Source organism: Anguilla anguilla, chromosome 11, assembly GCF_013347855.1.
Source record: "Anguilla anguilla isolate fAngAng1 chromosome 11, fAngAng1.pri, whole genome shotgun sequence".
Taxonomy (NCBI): Eukaryota; Metazoa; Chordata; class Actinopteri; order Anguilliformes; family Anguillidae; genus Anguilla; species Anguilla anguilla.
In genome coordinates, this window is record NC_049211.1 from 19,062,344 (window position 1) to 19,090,319 (window position 27,976).

The 27,976-nt window shown below is 42.7% G+C and overlaps 1 protein-coding gene across 2 annotated transcripts in view; it reads right to left on the reverse strand.

Annotated features, from left to right (window-relative positions):
• LOC118208441 (cadherin-4-like) overlaps nucleotides 1-27,976 on the reverse strand; it is a 399,806-nt gene that overhangs the window by 102,852 nt on the left and 268,978 nt on the right. For both annotated transcript variants that reach the window (XM_035383132.1, XM_035383131.1), the window contains exon 4: nucleotides 3,865-4,091. In XM_035383132.1, the coding sequence (XP_035239023.1) occupies nucleotides 3,865-4,091 (227 nt within the window). The remainder of the gene's footprint in view (nucleotides 1-3,864; nucleotides 4,092-27,976) is intronic.

Sequence of the window (27,976 nt, forward strand, 5' to 3'; positions counted from 1 at the left end):
TCCCCACCCCCATCCCCTCGGCACCACAGGCAGAAGATCTGCAGTGGAAGCACACCCTGCTGGGATAACGATACATGTCTGCTGGCTGAAACCAGAGTTCTTCTCTCCCTGCTGCTCGTAGTCCATCATTTCAGCCAAAACGAGGGACTCATTGCCCCCCAGCCGCGTTTCCCCTTCTGGGGACGCGGCAGTTATTTCACTTTTCGAAGATGGAGTCAAAGCTCGGCATTCAACAGGAGCAAGCCACCAGCCTTGATAATCTGTTTATCTCTTCGGCAGGGAGCTATAAAGGCTAGGCAAAAAATGATAGAGAGAACTGTAAATGTACAGTAGGTAACACAGGAAATTCAGAGGTGTATGCCAGTGACTCCATCTGTCTTTATTTGGTTGGGTAAGGATTCAGTCACGCATGTTATGGGCCAGGTCACTTCCTAGAGTACAGAAGCAGGTCAAATTGGGCAAGTATGCTAGCAGCGGTGGGTCGAAAGGGAGGGGTTGAAACCCTGAGAGCAACTCCCTGCACTGGAGCTCAAAGATGCTACGCAGCCCCTCCCTCTCCACCTTGATCTACCGCCTTCATCCCAAATAGGTAGAATCAGCGAGGCCGTGGGAAGAAATGAAAGAAATCAAATAAGCTCAAATAACCGTGTCCACCTTCAAAGTCTATCAAGCGCTGGTGCATGATAAACTGCTGCCCTCCTCAAACAAACACTCAGACTCTACAGCGGCAGCACCGCTGGTCGAAGCAGCGTGAAATCAATTCAGGATATTTTTAGATCCTTACCTGTGACGCATGATAAACTTAAGTAAATAAATTATAGAGCTTTCAACCACAGGGCCTTGCCTTCAGTTCCCCAATTTCAATCGCAGGAAGTTTCACGTACACATTACGCACACATTTATTTTCAGCAAGATTTCACCCATTGCACCTACTTTTGTGCACTCGACGTGTATAAGTTTTCCACTTGCTTGAGTCACTAAATCAAGCATTAATTAAAATTAAGGAGTAAGAATTCTAAGCAGCTCCTGTTGCTGTAATTGATATCATTACACAGCTTTTTAATCAGCTGACTAGAAGAAGGCTTCACTCTAGCCCATGCAAGATACCTGTTGGCCTCAATTCTACACTTGACATTGTGCTATTACAGTACAGGCCAGTAATTGTGCATTGTGTACAGCCATTACTTAATATTCATGGTTATGTCATCATGACCCTCCTCGCCTCGCCTGATCCCTTCTCTCTTTCACAGGAATGTAATGCACTCCAGTGCAGACTTACAACCAAGAGTTTCTTTCTTCTGGTGGCTTATCACTCATTTGTTCTGGGTGAAATCAAATGCTTTCCCTCCTCGTTCTTCTCTGCTGTTAGCTCTACATATTAAAGTCCCCAGGACGATTCTCCTCTTGTGATAAGCACTGAGGTGAACATGAAACAGAGACTGCGTACAGTAGATGTTTCTCTACAGAGGGTATACCACAACTCCCTTCGACATCAGATATCAAAAACAATGCACAGAAACTGTACTGCTTTTTAAAAAAGATGTGTGCCCACCATGTTGAAAATTTAGATTTTGCAATGACAGTCCTCATTTTACGTAAAAGTTTGGTTTGTTTATTGGGATTTTGGTTCAGGGCCAGTGAGCGGGATGGCTGAGAGAGGAGGGAGCTTTGAATCTGTGCCTGTGATTCTGCCATGATTTTGCCTGTCCCACTTTTAAACCTGAACTCAACCGACAGAGGCATTAACACAGACACCCACTGAAAGCCAGGGCAAAAAAAGTCAAGGTGAATATTGTAACCTGAAAAAGAAACAACAGTAATGATCCTCCCTGGACGAGGATTCAAAAAAGCGACAAAGAAAAACAATAGCCTCCTGTGTGGAAGGAAATCTAGGCCTTCTCTCTCTTCAGCACAGGTGTTGGTAGATGTCACCCTCCCCTGGTCCCTGTCCAGCTTTTTAAAATGGAGAGGAAGGGCTTTCGCATGTCCCATCTTTTTATTAATTGATCTGCTATGCATGATATAGTGACAACCTCCGGGGGTCTCTCTCACTGTGAGGCAGGATATGAATATGAGTTATGAAACTGTGTTAGGAGAGAATGGAATGACCAGAGGGAGTTCTCTAAAGCCTGTTTAATGGGTCCTGAGCGCCTCCGCATCACTGACACGCTCTCCGTCTTTGTCTTCGTCTTTGCCGGGTCACTTTGAACACAGGGACACTGCCAAGCCGGTGGGGAGGACGAAGCGGCTCTTAAGCACGTGCCACGTGGCCAAGGGGACCCTACCACGGAAAAGTGCTCAGTACCTTCAACTGCTGCCGGCCTGTTGGTTTTCATGCTTGGAACTGAGACTAATTGGGTGTCTATACTGGATTAAAATAATGGAACTGAAATGTGGCTGTCGAAAACAGAAGAAACAGGATGTAACGACACCACTGAAAAACTGAAAGGGGAGGTAACTGTGGTAGAGATTACACCAATCCACCAACAAATCAAGGTGGCAACCACCATATGAAGTTAATTACACACACCCTTGATAATGATGAGCAAAGACAGCTCAACAAAATAAACAGTACAGGTAATGAGCTACAGATGGGTGACAAATTAAAAGAAAAACCTGAATAAATGAGTGGAGAAACATAAGGACTCTTTCTCATATAGCTCAGCATTTTATTTTATATAGTCTTTCCTGTTTAAAAAAAATAGAAAACATTCATATAGGACACTCTTAACAGGATTATATGCATGTAAACTTTGGGAAAAATTTGTGCTCATGGTATCAGTAAGGTAAATATTGAAAACCAAGTAGGAGGCTAGAACCAATTGTTATTTGGGTCTGGCTACAAAATGTTAAGACCACTTCAAATGAAACTTCAAATCAAATACCTCATTCTGTAATGATTATTGTTAATACAGCACAGAGCTGGGTAGCCAACCATTTAATACAAAAAGTATTGATAAAATTATTAAGGTCTCTTGAAGAAATCAACAACTGAATTAGGTATACCTTAGCAAACATGTATTCTTTTTGTTTAGCCAATCAAATAAAAGAAGGTCAGCGATTCAACACTCGGATAAAATATGTAGTTTCTCTATTGCATATTGCCTGCCTGGTGCCCATATTGCCATCAAGCTAACAATGACTAAATGGTCTGGAAATGCTCCTTTGAACTTTTCGGTTTGTTGCGTGAATATTTAACGAGTGTCTGCCTGTCTCTCATGGTTTTCTTTGTGGGAAAAAACTGAGCGGTACAAGACCCAATACGTACATGGCTGTGCTAATATAACACATTGTCTGGCTCTCAGGATAAATCAAAAAGTGTTCTTTGTAACAGTATTCTCTCAATCTGGCAATCATGGCATCCTTAAGGAAATACTTACGGACACCACAAACCATGCAACATTTCATTGTTAATCAGACATCAATTTGTTGAGGAAATGGGACTTTTTATGTTAGGATGACATAAACCCGCATCATCTAAGGATTACAGCCAATAGAAAGATTGTTATTGTAAATTGTATTTAAATTCAATATTTAAAGCAACAGAAAATGTGCAAGAGGATGAAAACTAATATTTACTGAGATATAAATTGTCCTTTCCAAGAACTATAGGGGAAAAAAAAAACTGCATATGCTGCTAACCACATTTCACTCACTTCCACCACCATAGAACAATTATTTTCATTTATGTCAGTCATCCTATTGGTTCTCACAGCACTACAGTACTTAAGGATTTTAGGAGGATGTTAGAATCTCATTAGCATTGCTGAGACTGAACAGAGAGGAGTTCCATATGTCTGTTGAATAAATCAAAAGAGTGCCTTCCTGTACAATGGTGTGTTACCCCGGTAGAGGATCCCCTACCTGAGCTGTGGGTGGAGGCACGGTTCCTCCCGCCAAGGCCAGCTTGACGGTGGTCTCCCAGATGCGCGTGTCAGGAACGCTCCGGGCGGTCACCATGAACTGCACGGGCTCCGCCAGGCTGGAAACGTCCTGCTCAGTGTAGATGGAGCCGTCCATCCGCACGCTGAAGCTGGGATCGCTGCTCTCAAAGCCCACCGCCTCGTTCTCCTGGCAGCTGTCAAACTTCACTAGAAGGAGAAATGAAGGGAAGGAAGAAAGAAAAACATATTTTGAGATTGGTGCCTAGATATTGTAGGTCTGTCCAATATTGTGCTTCATCCTTTACATTGAATAGCAACCCCGCTCCCCACCCCCCGCCCACCCCATTTACATGGATTTATCAGTTTCTTTGCTACTTTTTTATTCAGTGAAGTATAAAAAGGGCAGAACAGTGCCTATTAAAGGGGACATGTTGAAAATGAAAATATGGGAGCATTTCCACCAAACAATACATCCTGCCAGCTTCCGCTGGAGCGGCATCATAATGCCCACTGCCAGATTCAAATGCATCCGCACACTAATTTCCCATTTCCATGTCCTTCCATTACACAGAACGAAAGTACAGCATCATGCTTTTCAAAGGAGAGTTCTTACTAAATGTCACTGTATAAATGGAGTGCAATGACGGATATTAGATCTAAATTTGTGTCAAGGGCTTCTTTGACTCAATAAAAGCTTTCCCATCACAGTAAAATGGACACTCAATATAGTTATATAAGAGATTTGTTGTTCCCTTTGCCTAATTACAGAAGATCATTAATGCAGTACATTTAGCTCCATATACTCTAATAAGTTCAAGTGGAGACAAAATGAAACTCCAACCAAACGGATCTAAATAGCAAGCAGCACGGATGGCTGCATCGACTATTGATTAAAAATAAGAGCTAATATGCAACTAATTAACATGAAACTGAGAAATTGCTTTGTCTCAAATCAATGGAAGTAATGTGCACATTCATTTCTAGAATTTATTTTACCAAAATAAAAACACTGATGAGGTTACTGTAATTATGTACACATAGCACATAACACATCAATCCATATGTTCTGCTGGACATAACCCAGTGAGGGATTCAAACATATGCTCATCATGGTTTAGACAGAAGCTCTTAAGTCACTAGACCACATTCTATCCTCTGAGCAGTGTATTCTCGCAACTTCAATTCAATTTTATTTTATTTGTATGGTACTTTTTACATAGAGCTGTCACAAAGACACTTTACAGAGCAGGAAGGCAAGAGACAGAGCAAACAAATAGCAAGTCGCAAGTACGCATGGTAAAAAACTCCCAGTTGGGCGAAAACCCTCAAATGGCGGCGTAATAAAAAAATCCCAATGGGAAGAAATCTCGAGAGGAACCCAGCTATAGAGGGGGAGCCCATCCTCCACTGACCAGCCTGGTGTAAAGTAGCAGACAGAAAATAAAATGGGTTAAGCAACTCCACCCACCACAATAAAAGCATTGAGGGGGATCACTTGGGGAAAATGTGATAAGCGTACGCCCGATGGCCCAGGTGACGCGGCCAGCTGTGCGCTTGCAGAGGTCTGGCCTAATTCCCCATCAGTATGCCACTGTGACTCCCTTCCATACTCCAGCGGGCTCCGGCTCTGACCAGGCAACCCATGCTTAATGGCACGAACAGGCTCACTGAGGCGTACTCCATTAAGGGGCCGAATTAAACAGCAGCCACCCAGATGCAAACACACTCACTGTTTGCCTTGCGTCTCAGAGCCTTGGCGACTCTCAGTCTTAAGGCACATTGCCAACTGATGGGTTCTTTCCTATTATGACTGCACGTTTTTCTTGCGAGGATTACTCTGTACAGACAGCATCTTCAAGAAAGCCTTGTAAGTCAGGTTCTATAACTGAAAGCACCAGCCATGGGAAATGTGCCAAATGCTGTTTCTTTCACATAGTTAAACTCTTCTGATTACTCAGCTACTTTTCTATTCACATTGTTCTGTGACCCACTATGCATGGACACTTGAAGATAGGCAGCTTAAGTACAGTACTGCTTGCCTAATACAACAAAAGATTTTTTATCGAGGGAAATTGGCATTGCAATGCTTGAATTTCCTACATTTGCTTCCAGATGTGAATTCTAACACGTGTGATTAACATTAGATGGGAAGCCACTCTTTGTTTCAAGGCCAGTTAAAAAATGTGACCCCTGCTGGCTACAAATCTAGGACTCCTGACATACTGTTGGGGGGGGGGGTACCCCTGCTTTGTCTTCATACAATTAATACGTCACACGGTTCAATGTCACACACACTAATACCGCAATGTGAGGTTTTCTGCTAAATGGCAGTAGGATTCCAAAATGAAATACTATCTCACAAAAGACTGGTTTATTTCATAAATGTCAAAGATTAATGCAGACCTGACATGTGGCAGAGCAGGAGAGAGGACGAGATTGGGGCTAAAATAAGCCACAGACACAGAGGGAGGTCCCTGATCTTTCATTAAACAAGCATAGCTTTGGCTGCTTTGCATCCCGAGATGAGGGTGTGTCAAAATGAGGTGAAACTCCTGCAATCGCATGGCGCATTCACACGCACAGGTAGCTTCTCAGCCAACATGCACCATGGCAATTAAAGCGCTCAGAGAAATGTCATGCCTCATGAAGTTGGAGAATAGGGCTGTGGGGTGCGAATGGGTGACTTGGGGGTCTATGGGATGGCTCCATGCCTGCATGCCTTTTCTCCCATAACAGCTCACAGACCCAGGAGCTGACAAAGGCTGGATCTGACAGGAAGGTGAAAAGGCATTAACTGAATTGAAGCCCTGCAGCCCCGGCAGAAATGAATGTGCGTAATCTTCCCAGAGACATAGACAAGGGAGGGGCTTTCAGGTTTGAAATCCCAGACCCCCTGCCCCCCCCCCCCCCCAAAAGAAAAAAAAAACCCAAGAAAACGAATTTCCTTAGCTGCTATCTGTATGCTATTTATAATTGATAAAACAAAATACAACTATTTCAAGCTAAACACAACTCATTTTGACTGAATATGCTGCACGAAAATCTCAAAAGTTATTCTATGATCGAAAATGATTTTTGGATTATCTTGATCACAGGGAAATCTATATTATTCTTTTCTAAATTAGAAGGTCTCACCCTGGCTGAGTGAAGAAACAGCACCGTAGGTCCAACAGTTAGCTCTGATTAAAGAATGAAAAATACATGCAAAATGCAGAATGGAGCTGGAGAAAATATATTTAGGGACAAGTATGATCCAAGATGGCAGACGTACCTGTATGCCTTAGATATTGAGAAGCATGTTCCACCAAGAGAATTCATCATTTGTATAATGATTGAAAATCGGGACTAAAAATTAGTAGCCAGAACAGTAAGAAACACAGTGTGCATAGTCCTCCTTGTGATAAATGGTCTGTGGCCTGAGGTTTTGTCTCCTAGCAACAGGTGTCACGTGACATCAAGTGCCACTGGCTTGGCATTGATTAGATGAGATGTGACAAAAGCGCTGCTATCAGAAGGCTTACTGGTTTCATGGTTATACCCCCACCCCTCACACCCCACTTCTGATTAAACATCTCTTTACTGATCTCATCACTTATTCATTCTCTTGGCTCTGATAAAAGATGCATTGATTTTCATAAATCACCTTTGGGACAAATAACATGTGAACAAATGCAATACAATTTCTCAAATTCCGGCATGAAGATCACAACATAACAAGCTTTAATCAACAATCTATCCAATTTACTGCACTGCTTTTGTAAGATGATTCATGGCACTGCAGTCAAATATCCCCTGGAATCCATTTAACAGCGGCAGGTGTCAGAGACAATTGGTGCAATGAGGGTTCCTTTGCCACTATCAATGTCATCATTTGTATCTGAGTACATAAAACATCACACATTTCCTGTCCTGGATGTAAGTGTACCAATTATGGAACAGAGTTTGGGCTTGGGTGGGAGGGGACACATCAACGTGTATGGCCAATAGCTACTGCAAAGATTTGAATGCATTTACATGCAAAGCACAATAAAACTCTGATTTGAGGTTTCCTGACTGAATTACAGTGCAGAATAATTCAGTCTATGCAATGAGATGACTAATGTGTGGGACTAATTATCTTATGTTCTGTCTTATTCCCTTACAGACTCGAAATTATACCTAAACAATGTGATGTAATTTCCTTTGCATCATACTGTTAAACAACCGGACTTAGTATTTTTCTGGCACTGGTCATTACAATGCAGTGATTTAAACATAAATGCAAATATTTGAGAAGGTGCCTCAATTTTAAGGTTCTTACACACTTAGAAATTTTTCTGGACCTATGATGTTCTCATTTTCCTCTTTATGAAACAAATCCATTGAGCAATAAATTATTTTTTTAAATACCATAGTAAAATGACCAATAATGTAATGTAATCAACTCTTGAAAAAATACATTTGAGTGAATGTAAAAACAATCATTTCTGTTATAGTCAAATACATTTTTCTAACCTCGCACCTCTGAGTATTCTGATGCAATCTACATTAAGCACATTCATCCATTCACACAGAACACCCCACACGAGTACATGAGGCTGGATGGATGCGCGGAAGGCAATGCTGTGTAAATGATGTCTATCTCATTCAAAGAACAAGCAAACCATTGTTATACGATGGAACGTTCTGGGCGTGCTGCTGTTAGAACTGGTGGTGCGCTTTTTTTCTTTTTTTTTGTTGGGGTTGTTGCGGACTGCACCCTGGGGCTTTTTAATTCCATAGGTTTTTCCCTCCTACGGGCCCGTGTCCAACGTTGAGGCAGCACTGCAGCCAGTGCTGGCACTGGCCCTGCCAACACGCAAGAAAGGGAGGGCATCCAGTTTTTGCAAACACATCATGTGGGTGCCAGTCATGGAGTGGAGGTGGAGGTGGGGGTGGGGGTGGGGTGCTTGGAGCCTGGTGCTTGGGGAGGTGAGGGAAGCGTGAAGCTCACAGAGAAGGCTTTTAATAAGCAGGTGTGAAATGGTGGCCCCCCCAGATGCACTCTAAATCCCTCCCAAAAGCACACCTTCACAATGAATTAAGACAGAATCCAAATGCTTGTGTCCAAGCCAGGGCTCTCCTGACAGTAGACTGAACCTCAAGGCTCCATCTTTGTGGCTTGCAGTCACATTTGCAAGTGGTAATCACTAGGGATTATTGCCCTTATTAGAGTGATATTTAGTAGCAATTTTTTTTTACTCCTGTCTGGCAAAATTCACCTTTATCAAATTTATCTTATAAAACGAGTTTGACACCCTGGGCTAACACATTCAGAGACTCTATCTCAAAGCCATTCTCCTCTCCCTCTCACAGGTCTTGACATTGTAATGATGTGAGTGGAGCACCTTTGCGTTTGAAGGGATCAATAGAGAAAGCATCTAATTTACTCATTACAGATTATTCTTCAGAGGGACAGAATAATATTTTTTGATAAATCTACAATGTAGGCAAACAGATGTGAAACAGAAGCAAATGAAAAGGCCTCCGCACAAAGCCAGGCACAAGCATGGTGATTGCTGGAATGTTTCCCCATTTTGTGCCCAGAGTGAATGTTGAAAGTCAGGACAGAGTTCACAAGCAGAGTAAGCCAGGGCTTTTCTCAGCTATCAACGATGTGCATGGCTGTGCTGGAAATGAGATACCCAGGGAAGATATCTGCACACAGCTTGTTTTTTTTTTCCCCTTCCCTGTGTTCTGAGCCAAAAGCAGACATGGTTCTCGCTCTGATGATCCACAGACAGGACAGAAGGTCATCCGTCTGTGTCCTCCACCTGGTATGACATGGCTGACGGGCTGCGCCTTGCCTCCTCCATGCGTTTGGGGAGCGTGACCGATCAACCATGCCCCAGTAGCTTCCCGAGCCGTTGTACTGACTGTTAGCTTCGGCAGTATTCAGAGCCCTTTGAGCCACAGGGCCATGTTATTCTGTACTGGCTACCGGGGCTCAAACCTAGCTGTGTTCCTATCAGCCCCGAGCATTCCATCACACCCAGCATGCCGTGCAAAAGAAACAGACATGGATTGAATCCCCCCCACCCCCCCACCACCGCCTTGTCACTTTCAACGTGTCCTCTGAGAAACACCTCTGCGTGTTGTCACGGTTTGTGCAGAGAGGCGTCCTATGACAGCGCGCCACTGTCATAGAGCTGAACGGACATGCCGAGGTCAAACAGCATGGAGGACCGCAAACTGCAAATGTCAAGCGCCTCCGAATGAAACAACCACCTCAGTGTGCTTCCTGACCTCAACATGTCCTCCCCCTTCCTCTCACTGTCTCAGACAGGCTTCTCTGCATGAGGGATGGCACGGAAAAGTACTGATGACGATGGCTGCACCCCTGTGGAAAATGTCACATTTTTTGACATTTCTTTAACAACTTTTACGCTGTTTCAAATTTTATTTTATTTAAATTTTTTTTTGCTATTGCTCTTGGTCATATTGCTCAGGGTAAACCGCGGAGTTCGGGAGCCATCAAGAAACAGAAAAGGGCAGCTTAGAACCATCTTGATTGAGTGGATATTTTCAGCAGCTTTTCAGTCCAACGTGAAGGGCGCTACAACTTTGCTGTGTCGAGTGGTCGATCACAATGCCTTGCAGGGACACAGCTGCAGTCGGCAGGCACACCCCCTCCCCCGCCCCACCCCACCCCACCCCCACGCGCCCGAACGCCCTTCTCTACCCCAGGCCTGGCGCAGCTTGTTACGCCCGCAGCACCCTTGCTGTCAGAGCTGCCCGGACACTTGCTATTTCTGCCCGTGCTCGTCTCCTCCTGCCTCCTGCTTCCCGGGGGACGGCTCATGTGCGGAGCAGGAAGAAGAAAGAAGACGATCCGTCACTCGGGGACAGCATCCCAACGGCGAGGCTCCACAGCCGGAGTCGAGTGACACTGCGTCAGGACGTCCGTTGACTTGGGGCTCACTTCTCAAAGTGAAACTGGGGAGGCTTTGCGGTGCACACTGTGAAGATGCCACACGTGTGTTTTGCACTGCATGTTCTACAGAGCAGGAACACACACACCCACACACACACATGCATGCACGCACACGCACACGTACATACGCATACACACACGCACGCGCACACACACACAAATACACACACACACACACACATACGCACACACACACACAACTATACACACAATAACATCACTGTGCAAATCAATGATGTAAGACCTGGAACAGCCTCTGCTAAATTACTCTGTTAGATTTCAGCATAAAACATAAACCGAACGGACTCACTCTATTACTGCTCTGAACAATCCTCACATGAATACAGATTATCCTGAGTGCGTGTGAGATGGAGGGAATGTGAGCACCCTCAGCTGTTTGTGGTGAGGGCACTGGGTCACACAAATAACTAATATTAAAAGCTGTCTAAAGCCATTCACCCTCTGGAACAGGGGTGGGGGAAGTGGTGTTTCCCCACACATTTCCCTTTAAGCTGCCTCAGCACAACCTTGTGGGAGGACCAGATGCGCAAACAAGTTCTGCAGAAACAAACAATAAAAATGAATGACAAGCAAAGTAGCCAGTCAGTGGTCCCAAGGCTCTGTGCTGCCTTCCTGCCATTGTCTTGGATCAATTGGAAATGCTGTCAGTTAGGCTCTGCAGCTGGCAGCCTAGGGACCTGCCTGCACTTTAAACAAATGCACAGCCTAACAGTTGCCGCAGAGGCCTGTTCCTCACCATTGAGTCGATACACGAAGGCATTATTAAAATCTGTCCACAGCACCGTTTTGCTGGCGGTACATTTCCTGCAAGAAATTCTATAAAGCGTCTAAAGTCACTGCCATTCTGAACTCCAGATCAATTCTGCAAATATACCGCAGCGATCCGCTCCCGAGAATGCCCAACTGCTCCGCTAACGGTGAATGAATCTTTACTGCAGTGGTTAGCACAGCTGCCTCTTCCCCCCGGAGACCTGATGTTGAGCCTCAGCAGAGGCCTTTCTGTACAATATCTATAGTGTGTAGGGCAAAGCTCCAGTTGCATGCCTATAGAAACACATTGACTCATGCTAAATACAATATTTTCTGCATTTTCTCCACCAGTATTTATTTTTTATTTTTTATTTTTTAAAGAAAACTGTGCTTCTTAGAAATTATGGTCTGCTGGGTAGGTCAAATTCTGGGTTAATACCTCCTTCTTGCACTTTCCACAGCAAAGGTCAGACTTAATTAAACACCGCCCTCGTCCTATGCTCTGTGGAGCATTTCATTGTGACTGAATGGAAACAACCCTTAAAGGAGATGGAGTGACCTTATTTCAGAAACCTCCCTTTTGACAAATCAACAAAGAAATGACCGGGTCTGGGCTGACTTGGGAAATGGGGCGATATTGGTGATACAAGGACTAATTGGTTTCTTATCTGGGGGGTAGTTTGGGCCACAGCTGTCTTAGAGAATCTGGTGTGATCATGAGGAAATGGCTTCTTCTAAAGCGAGAGTGTGGATGAGCTAGACCATGTAGGAAAAGCTGCTGCTGGGTTTCAGTATTTGGTGGAATGTGGGGACCGTGCTGCAGCATACAGGAGAGCTCAACAGCTGGGCCGCGGACTGTGATTGGCTGGTGAGGCATGGGACTTGTCAGGGGAGATGGGCCACTTTAAATTGGCAAGGGGAATGCAGGACTGGCAGGGCCCGCAACTAAGCTGGGCTGCTTCCATTAAGCTTAGAGAGGAGGGAGTGTGGGAGCTAACGGTCAGAGAGGAAGATGAGGCAGGGATGGAGAACGGGCCAGGAGAGCTGCGCAGTGAGGGTGTGCCAACAATGAACCCCCCCGCCCCCTCCCCCCAATGGCCGGAGGGATGGTAGCAAAGGCCAGTGAAGTGACAGACAGCAGATAGAGACAGTGCCACATGACAGCTGGGAAGATACTGCCAACATTGGACTGCTCATCGAACACAATTCAGAGACAAAAGAAACAACGGGGCACTTTACTTTCTTTTTTTAGTGACATATTTTTTTGAAATACAATTTATTATTTTGTCTGGGGTCCAGTAGAGGAAAATATAAGTGTTGCGATGAAAACAAATGTAGCACTGCTAAAAGTTAAAAAAACAATTTTTTAAATCATTGCCGCTTTTTTCCGTTTCTGAAAGTATTTTATAGTAAAGGTTTTATAGCCTTGTCTGTTCCTCATTTCAGCTGATAATACATGTGGTTTACTGAGGCTGTCACAGCATCCAGGGCTGGTCTACAGGGACACTGTTCAGTTACCTTCCATTTTCCAAATCCAGTTAGTCTTCCTGTTCACTCTTTCCATATACTCAGCTAATGAATAAAAAAGACTTACTGCAGAATACAAAGTAAGACGAGCAGAACAAAGACATTGTTTTCATGACTCCCATTGTTTTCATCCTAATAAACATCCTTCTAATGAGGAATTAGCTTCCCTCTAAACAAGCTCCAAATGAGTTGATTGGATTTATCAATTCCTCAAAATCATCCCTTGCCCTTTTGAGGAAAAGAAGTGAATTTGCCTCTTTGGAAATTAGAGCTTCAAATTAATTGTGATACATTAGCCATAGCTATCTCACACATAACACTCATCCCTAGTTACCGCCCTTTAAACCTTGTTCTGCAGCACTTGGGTGTTTATTAAATTTTATCTAAACGATTAAAAAATGCTTAAAATTAAATTTGTTTCTTTCTGAATTCACATCATTAATAATTCATTTTTGCTCTGCACTGGATGTTTGCTGCAAAAAATGAAAGAGAGCGAGAAAAGGAAGGAGTGGTGAAAACAGAAGACTGAGAAGGCAGACTCTTTTGGCAATTAGAAGTGGCTTTACTGGTGATTAAGGCAGAAGGCAGTGAAAGCAGAAGATCATCCCTCATAAAGCCGCTTCACGGCACTGACAAGCCTGCCAGAGTTTTGCAGAAAAGAACGGTGGAAGTTTTCAACTCTTGCGACAGCTTGCTACTACCATCACCTGGTTTAGGCCCCAGTCAGAGCAGGGGATTTGGCCATATAAGGCTATATGAGATTATGTCATCCCTTATGTATGTTTAACATCAAGCCCTTGTGGAAGCCAACTCCCACTACCCATTTCCAAATGCAAACAAATGGACGCAAACAAATGTTTTTACAACCGAACCGCATTTGGATCTTGTCCAGAGCTTTTGTGGTTGTATGAAAATAAAGCACTCTGAGGCTGTACAGCGGAGGCCCTGGATCAATAACCAACAGGAAACAGAGGAACACGTGGGATGAAACAGCTTCTCTTGAGCATGTGCCTGGAGTCCCATATCGCTGATGCAAACAAGGAGGAAGATCTGGTGTGGCAATCCTTCCGTCTTCAGATCTGGCAGGGAGTGGTACACAGTTTCATAACTAGGGACCAAGCGGGAGGAGCTAAGGTGGGTGAGGGGGTTGGCCTGGAAGCGCATCTGTTGGAGGCGTGGCCCCGTGCGCCGCTGAGCAGGGGGTGGGGGGTGGTGTGCGGGCTTCGTTCTCAGAGATGGCGGGTTCTCATTGAGAGGAGAGCGCTGCCGTCAGCATTTCCTTCTGGGTCAGGTCCTCGAGGATTTGGGTTTTGTTTTTCAGAGATTCTAATTTTTCTTCCCTGTCGTGGCTCTCTCGCCATTTGTCTCATCCAGGGCCTGCAAGGTCAGGTGTTGCAGAACAGCACTGAAGGGGGGGGGGGGGGGCAGTTGGGTTGTGCTGAGGGCGAGGGGAGGGCGGTGAAGGATCCCGGTAGATCTGCCTGCTCAGTCAATGTCACCTCGTCTGGCGTCTGGCTGTCACTTCATCCATCAGCTCGCCCAGCTGTCTCCGCAGCCTTGCAGTTCCCCACTATCATCACTGTTATCATTCCCCTCGCACAGCTATTAGCATGGAGACATTCACGCGAGCATGTCAAACAACGCACGATTCAAACCAGGCCATTATTGTTCATCACGGGAGACAAAGGCTAGCGGCGCAGGTAGCGGGATTCGTCTCTGCTGTCACATGAAGGATGGAGTGCAACTCCATCACAACAATCCAAAAAGTTATTTCCTTAATCCGGCTTTCTTTCTTTCGGAAGTGCTTATCATACCTTCAAATCTGATAAAAAAATAATTACTTTCTGCATGTTTCTTCTGTCGATCTGCAGTACTGTGTTCTGTGTAATAGAATGTTTAGAAACTCTGAGGTGATAAGGAATGTTTTAAATAATATAAATAATGAACAAAATTGTTTACAAAAAAATGAAGAATCTGATTAATCAAGCAGTGCATTTGAGTCCAGATATTTTCTTTACTTCCTGTATGGAGATGTACTGTATATTCCACATTACTACACTGGCCACCTCTGCGCACAGCCAGCATAAGCAAAGATGACTCCGACACAATTAACTTGTGGTTTAATGGTCTCTGATAGACAAGTTCTAATTTCCAGCTTCACAAACAGGAGCAATCTGTTTTTGTGCCCTATTGTGCAAACACATCTTCATGACTTCATGACATGTCTTCAGCATTCAGAATGCCTAAAGCTATTTGCTGTTCCTCTTCTATTGGCTGATGCTGAAGTCACTGAGGACTGCCAAAGGCTGGCCAATTTTCTGGACCATGCCATGTGTCCAGAGTGAAGGGGGGCAATTTATCAATGACAGCAGCAACGGCAACTCCTGACGGAGGAGAGGGCGGCTGAGAGGGGGCGAGGGGCTGAGCCCAGCACCGGAGGATGGGGAATTTGGAGGAATGATCGATGGGTTTTAAAGCTGTCAGCTAAATGTTTCTGGAGCTTTGAAGGCATTAGCCAGGGAAAATCCCAGGGGGTAGGGAGGGGTGTAAATCCAATCAAAACCGGTGGAACAAATGACTTACAGCACAATACTATGGTGGCATCATGGGACGTCTGAGAAAAGACGAGCCTGCCATCACTGCCGCACTGCACCTCCACCCCCCACCATAAAAAAATTAAAAGTAACCCAGAAACAATCATACGTTCCTACATACTCACAAGAGATCCTTCTGAGCAGAGAATGCTTGGTTCTTTTCAATGGCAAAACGACTCATCTGACAGACCAATTAGCTTTGTCATGTGAGTGACACTGTGATGTGGGTGGTCTCTGCCAAACAATAACATGGTGGGTTTCTGATGATAGGGGCAGATACTATGAGAAAATTGGCTGGTTGTTAGTTAGGCTCTATGAGACTGTTAATGTATACGGTGCTGCAAAGATTTATTGTAATAAGACTGGGAAACAACTGGTATTTATTCAGAGAAAAGAATAAATTAGCATTGCTATCAGGATTCTCTGACAAGCCTTATTAATGATAACATTGTCGTGATTTTTTTGATTGGAGAAAACAGTATGGTGATCATCAGCTCAGTATAATGAAAGGATGAAGTATAGAGTGCAGAAAAGACTGCACAATTAGCATCACTCTCTGAAGGAGAATGGTAGGACACTTGTGTTATGGGGAGAGGGAGAGAGAGAGAGAGAGAGAGAGAGAGAATAAAATTAATGATGTGATATTAAATATGTTGAGTGAATATGTCCTGTTATAAGTGGTGGTACCATCACCCTCATGCTGCCGACCCATACAGCTAATGCATTTAATATCTCTCACCATGTGTTCAAACAGGACTGCAAACCAGTAGGACCTCAAGATAAGGAAGGCAATCAACGGTAGGAGGGGGAAAAACGCTAGGGAATGTCAGAAATGAAACAACTGCTAAAAGCAGATTATCATTTTATGTGCTGTTAATTGTGAGGCATTGCTGAACGAGTGCCCGATAACAAGACAATGAATTATTAACATACCTTGCATATACCTGGACACCAGATGCCCATGCCTTTGGCATAACTACATACATAGACATATAAATTGCAGCCAACTTAGACGCCATTTATGCACCTGGATTTCTTTTTGGTTGCCAGCTGGCTCCCGAGCATCTAAATTAGAACTTACAGACGGGAGCTTTACAATGCAATACACATTACCCTGTGATATCAGATGATTAATTTTCTCACAACAGCGAAAGCTTCTTCTAATCCTTTGGGCTAATCCAACTCACTGCCTACAAATATGTAGAAGTGGGCATAAATTTGTTTTTGGATTTGGTTCACTGTGTTTGGTTCAAATCAGTTGGTATCTGCTGGGACCAACTAGTTGCCATGCCAGAGCGAATGCAGAACTCAAGGCAGCCAATTGGGAAAAAAAGTGACTGCCATTCTTTTTCCAGGAATCATACTTTTTGGCTTAGAAGTATTTTGTCTTTCCTCGCCATTTGGCGTCCAAGGCGTGCGTAAATCTTCAGGGACCGCAACAGGATGAAGGCAAGCGGCTGCTGCCTGAAAACAAATGGGGGGAACGACGGAGGTGTCTCCCAAGAGGGGAGCAGCAGACGTGGGCTTCTCAGTGAAGTCTTCCAGCTGGGCTGCCCTTAAGTCCGGATGCACCTGTTCCAGTTTTTTTAATCAATGCACAGAACGTGACCGCATATGCTCACGAGCAAGCTGTCAGCTCCCCCCGCCAGATCAACGGCATCCCGAGGCCTCTCGACAGAGTCGCTTTCTGAGGTGCTCTGATCCTTCTAAGAGGGCGAGCCTGTGTTTGTTCTCCAGGTGTCTCTGTTCAAGCAAGAGTCTTGATTAAAAAGTGATTATTGTAAAGTCATGTTTCAATAATTTAAAGCTGCCTATGATAAACAGTTATTTCAGAGAAAATTTTCTGAATTACTGTAAAAGTGCCACCACTTTGCACAAGACGCACATCCAAGAGCGAAGTCCAAGCCAGACCATTAACATGTTGATCGTTGCACTAACGGCAATTCGTTAGCAAGGCATACATCATCTAATGACCCAATAAACAGACCACATCAGGAAAGGGTCTTCTTTGTGTGTGTGTGTATGTATGTGTGTGTGTGTGTGTGTGCTGGTATACAGTTTTGCATGTATGTTTATGTATCTATTTGTGTGAATGTGGAATGTCCTTTTGTGCATTCTTGGTATGTGTGTCACATTTTCTTGAGCAAATGTTTTTTTGTTTATTTGTATAAGTTCTCTGTGAGTTCATGTGTGTGTGTGTGTGTGTGTGTGTGTGTGCACCAGTTAAACAGCATGCAGGGGTTATTTGTGTCCAGTACAGTCAGAAGCGGAGCAAGGGCAGAGTCAGCCTCATTATTAATGTACTGTCCTGTTATTAGCTCCTTCCCCTCTCGAGGTATACAAGCACTTCTAATGATGCCAGCAGAGAAGTCTCTTTCCCTGCCTGCTCTAGTTAGGAACACTGTGAAAACACTGACACCAACATGCATAGGACACCCTGACCGGTCACACCAAACTCTATCACTGCTCAGACTGTCTTTGTTTGGGTACATTCCCTGCACACAACAACAGTACTGGCAGTGTCATGTTTTGACAGAGGAGGGGAGAGTGGAAAGGAAAAAGCTTTCACCCACACGTGTTCATCCTTCGGTGGAAGGCATTGGAGTAACTGTGAAATGAATGAGATATTTTTGTGTGGGCTGAGTTTAAGAAAATAATACCATCATGTCAACACTTGGCAAAAGGTAGGGCTGGGCTGAGGAATATGTGAACTTTGTGAAACCGAAAACATTGTGCAGCATAATATATTCATCGTTCTGAGCTGCTGCACAGCTTGGTCTTCTCGTCACATAAACTGGTGCACTTGCAGCTGTCACTGCTCTCACGCCTCACACACAGTACAGTGTACATTTCCATAACTTGCTGTGAAAACTGAATTCTGGATACAATTAATTGTGTGGATCCTGCTGGTAAATGTTTACAACCTAAAAAACAAACATAAAAAATGGTGAGCAAGTGCTTAGAATGAGATTCTTGGGCCAGTATGATATTTATTTTTCCAGCTTGGAAGTAAAACACCAAGTAAATGTCTACTACTACTACTGATAACAACAACAATAATAATAGTAATGATAATAATAATAATACGAAGAAGAATTTAATTTTTATTATCATTGACTATTTGCACAGGGTAATATAATGCATATGATTAACAGTTATGGCCAGTTCACAATTGCAACAGCTCGCAACATCTGTCTGAAATATTGATTAGCAGTCAATTTTGTCACACTGCCAACCAATCAGAAATTATGAAAATTATGACAATCTGGCACAATGGATGAGCCGCTTATCATCATGGTTTCCAACCACCCATTTGTATGATTAGTCCACCCTTCTGTGCAAAAAAAGGATGCACCCTGCTCCTCATCCTGTCCTGTGTGCCAAATGCTGCCTCTCACTTGAACAGAGTGGGATACTCATGCATATTGTTTTCCATATAATGTCAATGCACGACACTGAGGATCATAACCACCATATGTGAATCCAGCTAGATAGCTAGCTCGTCATCTACTCCATGTGCTTCAAAACTGGAGCTATACTGTCGCATAAATCATAGCGAAGCTGCCTTCATTCAAATGAGTGCCTATGTTATGAGATGGGAGCCATAGCCTTACAACATAGCACAACATGGCCTCTGTAAACTGTAACATGATGGTGATGGCATCAAACAGGAAGTGAGTAATATCTCTGCAAAGGTTTGATACATTAATGGCACCTTGGTACACCTCTATACCAGGGGGTCTAAGGAGTACCCACCAAATTTCATGAAATTGGCCACTTGGGGGCCTATATCAGAAAAAAACTTTAAATGGCAATTTCTATTGGCCAGTCATTTTGCATGTCCTTTTATGAAACCAGAAATCTGACTTGCCTATCAGAGTGCTCAATCAGAAGTGAACAATCAGAGCACGCTCAAACCTTGCTCAGTATTACACTGCAATGCATTTTTCTCTATCCTTTTTGTCCAAATTTTACACCTCAACTCCCCAGGTAGATGCATAACCATAATACCCAGCCCAGCCAATGACTGTGTAACCATATATGATGCTATCTCAGATGGGATATATGTTGTAAATAAAAATTAAAAGCACCTTGCAATAAGTAAGCTAAAGATACGAGCAAGGTAAATGTATTATGCATCTAAACAATTGTATCATTTAATACAACAAATCAACATGTATCTGGCATTAACAGAGAAACGAGGCTTTTTAGATGTACATTTTAGACAGAGTGTGAAGGAGACAGACTCCTTTAATCCTGAATAACCGAGAGCATCACAAGAAGTTGCCTGCCTGTCCTCCCTCCTGCTGTGTGTCTACGCCCGGGCGACAGAGCCTCAATCCGCATGTTTGGAGCGAGCAGGGGGCTTACAGGGTCCCGGACAGACAGTCCCTCCCCTGTTGTGAATCTGACAGTCATCCCTGCCCGCCTGCCCGCAGACACAAAGCCGTCTGACGGCGGGACTGGCACGTGCTAGCACGCACGGGGAGTGCCAGGCGAGATAGGGCTTGTCACCGCAGCGTCCGCATTCGAATGAACAGCTCCAGCACTGGCGATCTGGATGCCGCCGACGCCCTGCTCATTCTCGCAGTCACAGACAGCACATGTCAGCATGCCTCCGCGGCCAAGCTCTGAATGACGTGCCGGTGACACTGTTTCATACACAAGCAAGCACTGGGGCAAGCTGTCTGGTTCTGGCTAGGGTTGCCAGATGTCTATTTTTTAACCAGAATGTTTGGTCTTCAATTTATTCGTAATGTCCTGTCTGAGTAATTGATGGAAGAAAGGTACTGGTAATTTGTAATGAAATCGAATCTCAATTACCCCATGGTCCGTGATCCGTTCCAACAGAACACCACCCTCGGTCCGCCATCGGTTCTGACAACACAACACCTCTCCTCGTTCTAAATCTGGTAAACCTAGTTCTGGCTAAGCAAGCAGTAGTAAAATCATGGCTAATCCAGAGTGATGATCCATTATTTCCACACTTCACTTCAACACTTGAGTGAGACAGGTTTTGCACTGTGGTAAAAATGAGGCTTCAAAGTTCCTTCAATATTATTTGTCAGTCTAGCATCAGCCAGGGTCCACCGGCAGTTAAGAGGCCATGGGAAAGGAACAGCCGTCCCTTCATGATAATCTCTCAGAGTGGATAATTCTTCAGGATGTGGTGAAAGTAAAACTTCAAGGTGTGAATTATCATTTGCAAAAATGCTTAAAATGTTGAACCAATTAGATGAACCAGCTAATTGAGAAATAAAGAGCAAGATTGGTGTGAAATAACTTATGTACAAATGGCCCTCCAGGAATTGAGTTTGACAGCTCTGATTTAGGTGAATGTTTCTATCGTCACAGTTTCAGAGGGTATTGTTTACGACACACATTCCAACCGCGACCCATTTGCAATGAAGAACCACACCAAACTCTTAATTAAGAAAGCAGACAGAGAGCAAGAGAGAGAGAGAAAAAAAACTCATGAAACAAATGCCTTATATTCTCCAAGTGTTCTTTAAAGATTTTGCCAATATTGTTGCCGGACTCTGTTACTGGTTTTTCGGGTAATGATATGCTGGAAGGATCTCTAATATACAAACTTGTCTCTTCCTAAGTGGAAACACAATAAAAAGAAGAAAAAGTAAAAACAGACAGAGGAGAAAAATGTGTGTGAGGAGAGGAAGATCGGCCATGATTAAAAGACAGAATCACAGAGTGCAGTTCAGGGGTGGGCAGGATTAATACACAGCTTCTTTAAAAAGCACTTCTAGGAAAAGCTTGATGATAGCGTGAGAGGTGCATCTCAGGAGAACTGCTCTCTCTGCTGAGGTGGAGTGGCTGTGTGTGTGTGTGTGTGCGAGAGAGAGAGAGAGAGAGAGTGAGTGAGAGAGAGTGTGTGAGAGAGAGAGAGAGAGAGAGAGAGTGAGAGAGAGTGTGTGAGAACGAGAGAGAGAGAGAGAGAGAGAGAGAGAGCTGTGCTGGTTAAAGCTGAGTGAGGCATGCTTGGTGCACCAGCAGCCGGCCGCAGCTAAGGGGTGCTAGTGTGGCTCCTGCAATTCCAACTGTAATCAGCTCCACGCCAGCCTCTGTCTAACACCACTACATTATATTGTTGGACAGCTTCCTGCTTAAAGCTCTAATGACCAACTAAATATCATTAAAATAAAATGTGTTTAAAAGCAACTGTGATTAGTCTAAATACAATTTAGCCTTCCACACAGCAATACTGCAGCTGTAAAAGAGGCCATTTGAGCTTTTCAGCATCGTAGAGCTGGGGCCATTTAAGGATATCATTTGATGCCAAGGAATACACTTTTTTGTACTTAAAATCAATAACCACTTATTTACTGTAATACTGTATTTATCAGATTGTTACAACTACTCCTTCATGGCTTATCTCTGATTAACAGCATGAACTGCACAATACAGTATTTATGTTAGTCACACTTAGCCAGCTAAGACTTTAAATCACATTTAAACAGTAACAAATTGATAGAGCTCATATAATGTAAAATACGACCAATAACTCAATTGTTAATGACAGAGGCAGAATAACTGCTATTGTCAGGTTACCCTCTCTTTAATTTGATTCCCCAGCCTGGGTGGAATTAAATTGTAGGAAAAAACAAAACAAAACAAAATGAAAAAACAGACATGCACACACGCACCCACATACGGATGCATGCACATACTCACATACACACACGCACACAGAATCTATGGAAGTTATGCAATGAAATTAAACTTCCTAAACACACAGCACTTGGATGATACAACAATAGTATAATAGACTAAAATTCTCATTTATATGAGGTTCCTTCAGAAGTTTACCAGTGCAAACGTATGCAGTGACACTGCACAGAGTAATCTGTTTTTATCATCTCACAAAGCCTTGGACTTCAAGGTTCCTATTCTTTTCAGCTCATGGTGTGAAACCAATGGTTTATTATTGTTATATCTCTCCCACAAAAGCATGCCCCAGCCTCCAGGCAATTCTGAGTGTAATCTCATAGTACAATGTAATAATGCAATATCGCCGGCAGCTGTACCACAACAGGTTATGATCCTGAGATCCATAAAGATGTGCACACTTGGACATGGTCGATGTCTGTCCCAGAGATATCAGTCAAACCAAAGGAGGGGCCAGTCAACAATTCAGACATCATTCACTGATACTGAACCTGCCATAATAATAATAAATAGATTTAAAAAATAATCATAATTCAAACACTTGAGAGAGAAAACCTTTTTTGTTGTTGTCGGTGTTCTTTTTTTGGAAGCAAACATCAACATCTGTACTGGAGACATCAGTAAAATATCTACATAATCCCCTCATATGTCAATTCCTACAAGCTGCTTTAAAATGCAAAATTCACATTCATTTTATTATGACTATTAAACCTGTACATTTCTTACTTATATTTAAACTAATACGGGAAGAACATGCAAGCTCCACACGGGGGAAGATCAGATCAGCCAGGATTCAAACCCAGAGCCTCCTTCATGCGAGGCAACAGTGCTAACCACTGTGCCACCATGCTGCCCAAATATAACCTAACCTTTTACTTAGAATATAAAACATTCCACTTAGGAATGGATATGATTATCTTTAAGAAGTAATTATAAAGTGTTTATTGCTGTCTATGAACAGGGAAAGAAGAGGTTATGATCAGACAATAGATGTTCAGTGTGATCCCATTGATTTGCTCTTTGTGGAGTAGAACAAAAAGACAATAAAGGATTTTTGTTTAAGCTGCCATTAAACTGCTCATGCCCGTTGGGGAAAAAGGAGTCTGACAGAAGCCACTGGATAATACAATCATGTATATTATGATATCTCTTTGTCACTAGCATGACAATCGTAACTACCATAGAAAATTTCAGCAAAAATCAATACGCCTCCAAATGAGATTAGCATGATGCAGTTGTCTCAGATACCAAATGGAGATTTCACCATTCCCATGTGTAAAAGTGCACATTATGTGGAGTTGTCCAGGGGGTATGTATTCTGTGGCTAGAACCAAGACCTTCAAATATCGATCTCTTGCCCCCCCTACCCTCCCCAATAACATTGTATCAGCAGCGCTCAGCTACCCAAAAGACCTTCTGACAAAGACCTTTTGGACCTGTGGTCAGGTATCATGCATATAAGTAACATAGGAGGATTAAAAATGAACTTGCTTTAGTCCCTAACAAACACAAATTCATCAAATAAAACTAAATACATTTTATTTTAATCCAGGCTCAACTTGCTGCTATTATATCAAAGTAAAATTCTGACTTTTTAAAAAAAAATTCTGTTCTGCTCATCACCAGACAGTGTGTTAAACTATCCTGCTATATTGCAAACCACATCTTTTATATTTACAAGTTTTATTTACACATTCTTATATTTTCCTGGCATCACAGAGAATGGTTCGGTTAGCAAGTTTGATAAGAGAATGGGGGGATAGGGGGATTACTTACAAAATTGATCAAACCAAATGCATCACATCACACGCAAAGCATTTGAAAATGACTGTTGACTGTTTAGCAATATTAAAATCTGAATATGCAGTATTTGGAGTTGTTCATTTACAATCTCCATCAGCTTTACTAATTATAATATTCTCCTGCTTGAAAGGGAAAAGAAACTATAGTAATGTTTATTTCTCCTGTGAAGACTACATACGTTCAGATCAACTAAAAAACGTATTGTACTTTGCACTTACAAAAAGGCACAGAGGCACACTATATGCCCAGCATTAGGATGGGAGGACGCAGAGATGAGCGAGAGGTCAAGTGTGTGGTTTGGGATAAAGGCCAGGCCTCTCAGGCTCCTTAAACAGGAAGCAGGGGCTCTGTAACCCATCCAAACCAGCTGTAAAGATGATGGAATGGAGACAAAGCAAAGGCCAGCGCCACAGAGTCATCAATTTGTCAGGTGATCGTCTGCTGGTCCCTGTTGCACCCGCTATTTTTAGACACAAGGCCAGCTTCCCAAGAGGAAGGCCTTCATAAATAATTAAGCACCAAAAACCGTTTCACTGTCCCACAGGAAACATTTTTTTTAAGTCTCAGAAGGTAAAACTATTTTTTTCCCCTCTTGCTTATTCTTTGGAATAACTTTTTTTATTTGGCGATCGTCAAAATAAAAATGTTTTCAGCCAACACAGCTGATTGTGGAGCCATTTGGTTTTACTTTCACCATTAAAAATTGTGCAGTTACACAGGCAGGATAATTTATCAAGCAGTGGTGTGGAAACTGTTGTCCACATGCCCGGCTTTTCAACAGCTCTATTAAAACATTCACATGCAGAAGGCTTATCAGTTCACATTTAGGGTGCCAATACTGTTAGCCAAGTATAAAATATTGGGTTTTTGTCCCAGGTAAAATTAATGGAACTAAGACATTCAATTGACTACAGATGGAGCAGAAATAAACCTCATCAGCCAATAATCAGAGCTTCTGGCTGGCCACCCAGCAATTTCTTTTCTTAATTCTAATTGGATATCATTCCAAATAGCCCCACCCTTCCACCTTTGGATTTTCCTGCAAAGAAAAATCACAGATAATGGAAAGCAACTTTAACATGATTTTTTAGCAACGATTTAACACAACTGGTGTTAAATCGACAACAGTAAAATTTAGTGTTTAAAACATTTGTGTACATGGTGCACAAGACATTTTCTGCAAAAAAAAAAAACATGGCAATATACTCTTATTAGTAATGTGAATTACTTCATCTAGCAATCCAGAAATCTACCATTTAGTGCTAGAATGTAATCATCCCTCTAAGAAACATGGTTCCTACATAACAGTCTTGTTAAAGGAGAGTCACATGTTCTGTAGGAATGTGAATTTCTTGAGGATACTGAATGATTTCATTAATCAGACAGATTGATGTGACTATGGCAGGAAAACCCATGTAACCATTTATCAGATTATTAGATGGCTTATTAGCTGTAACTAGAGTTGAGGGAGCATTGGTTCATATTACCAGTCATGCCCCAGACTATGGGAGTACACCTATTAAAGCTAAGCACTGGGGTTACATTATTCATTTAGTTCAGTGAACTGAAATGAAACGGCTAGGCTATCTAACCAAGAGTTAGGAGTTCAGGGTAAATCCATTTGAACCAGAAGAAAATGACCATATATTAATCCCCGCTGATCAACAGACTCAAAGACACACACGAAGCACACCATAGCATTGTGTTTATGTGTGACAGTAGGATTTGTTGTTTGCATTTCAACATCACTGTTCTGTATAATTGTATAACTAACTAAAAGATACAGAATCTCAGAAGCTATTAAAGTCAACATATAGCAGGGTGATTATATGGGACACGATGTCCAAACAATGTTTTGAACCCAAATCAAAAGGTTTTTCACCCAATCAAAAGCTTGTGACTTGTCACATAAGTGTGTAAAGGCTCATGGCTAACAAAAGAATTAAACTACAATTACTATTGTTTTTTTTTTCAATGTAACTAGGCCAAAATGAACACGACATCAAATGCTTCTGAATAGATAGAATAACTACATGAAAGCTTATTAAAATAAAGCTCATGAATATGAGAGAAAAAAAACACTTTACAAGGTGTGCCTGCAATAGCAATGATTACCATAGCACTATCCCACAACTATTTACTTGGCCAGCTTTCCATAGAATACAGTATGCACAGCAAATCTACATATGTCTACAGTGTGAAAATCTGTTCCTGTTATTATATAGCAAGAGGCAAACACAGGAAGCGAAAATATATAAAGAAAACAGATTCATACAGAAACAGATTTCAGCCCCTTGAGGAACTGGAAGCCTAATTATAGTTGTGATAATGGCAGTCTTTATATACAGCTGACGCTTATAGCATGATAGAGGCCTGTGATGCTGCAGCCAGTCTGGGAGAAAGAGCACAATCATTAGAGGGAAAAGTTTTCACTTTCACAAGATCATCATCACTGGTCTACAGATCACCAAGTTCAGATGCTTCTATGGAACAAACGCTCTCGTCAGTTAGAGAGCAGCCTCTAACTGCTCTCTGAATTCCTAAATCAGACTCACAGCAACGGACCCAAAGTTCTCTTCACAAATGGAACTGCAGCAGTAGACACAACAAAAAAAAAAGCTAAAATTGAAAAGAATATAAGACAGACCCCAGAAGCAGCCAGTGTCTCTGTCTTGTGTTGCAGTATCGCGCTGCTCCAAGGAAGATGAGAGCAATATTGAGCTGAGGCTAAAGCACACTTTCCAATTAGATTTGCTCAGCTACACTCCAATTTGAAGAAACAACTGTTATTGGATATAGTTTTCTAGTTGACACTTGCACACACACATCAGAATGCACACAGAGCTGCTGGACTGTGGCCTTCAGTGCTCTAGAATGGTGTTTGTTTCAAGCTTCTGGTCACACAACATACCAGTTCTCCAGCTTTGTGTGTATGTGTATGTGTGTGTGTTTGTGCATGTGCATGCACAGTAAAATGTTTTGTGTTAAATCAACTTACATTAGATCCATACCATTTAAATTCTGATACATTTAAATGCACACTGAAAACTTTACCGTGCATAGACACACGTGCATAAGGGTGGGGATTTATGGGGGGGTACATAAGAGCTGCTCTTGAAGATTTTACATCGCCACATATGAAAGGGTGCCCTGTCCCTCCCAATATGATTTTGACACAGTTAGGAGATTGTGTTTTGTCTGGGCTGCAGCCCGGACGAAAACTGAGCACTCTTTCGTCTGGTATTCACATCTCTGCCTGATGAATAAATAAGTTATGCATTTAACTGGGGAAAACCCCTAATAGAACTCCGTATTACAAGGCAGTTGTTTGCCCGGCCTTCAGAGGCTTGTCTGAATAGGACTAATGGGAGTGATAAATTGAAACTTATTTGCTATTTTTGGTCTTGATTATTATTTCATTACATTCCTTGTAAAATTCATTTCATTATACTACATAAGGCACCCATCAGAGGCACCAATCTCATGGCCACCCTTTGCCCTCTAAAAGAGAATGGGAGCACTTACTAATTTGTGTGAAAGCTATTAAATATGTAACACAGAAAATTGTTAGGAAAATGTGTAAATGTGAGGGGAGTGGGCGTGCAGTACACTAAAGTACCTATTACTCTCATGATGGGGTAATCACAGATACAGTATATATTAATTCAGAAAACAGTGTGGGTAAACTAATTTGCAAACGAACAAAACATAGAACTGAGACCAGGTTGGAGGAAGGAAACAAAAGTAACTGGACAACTGGC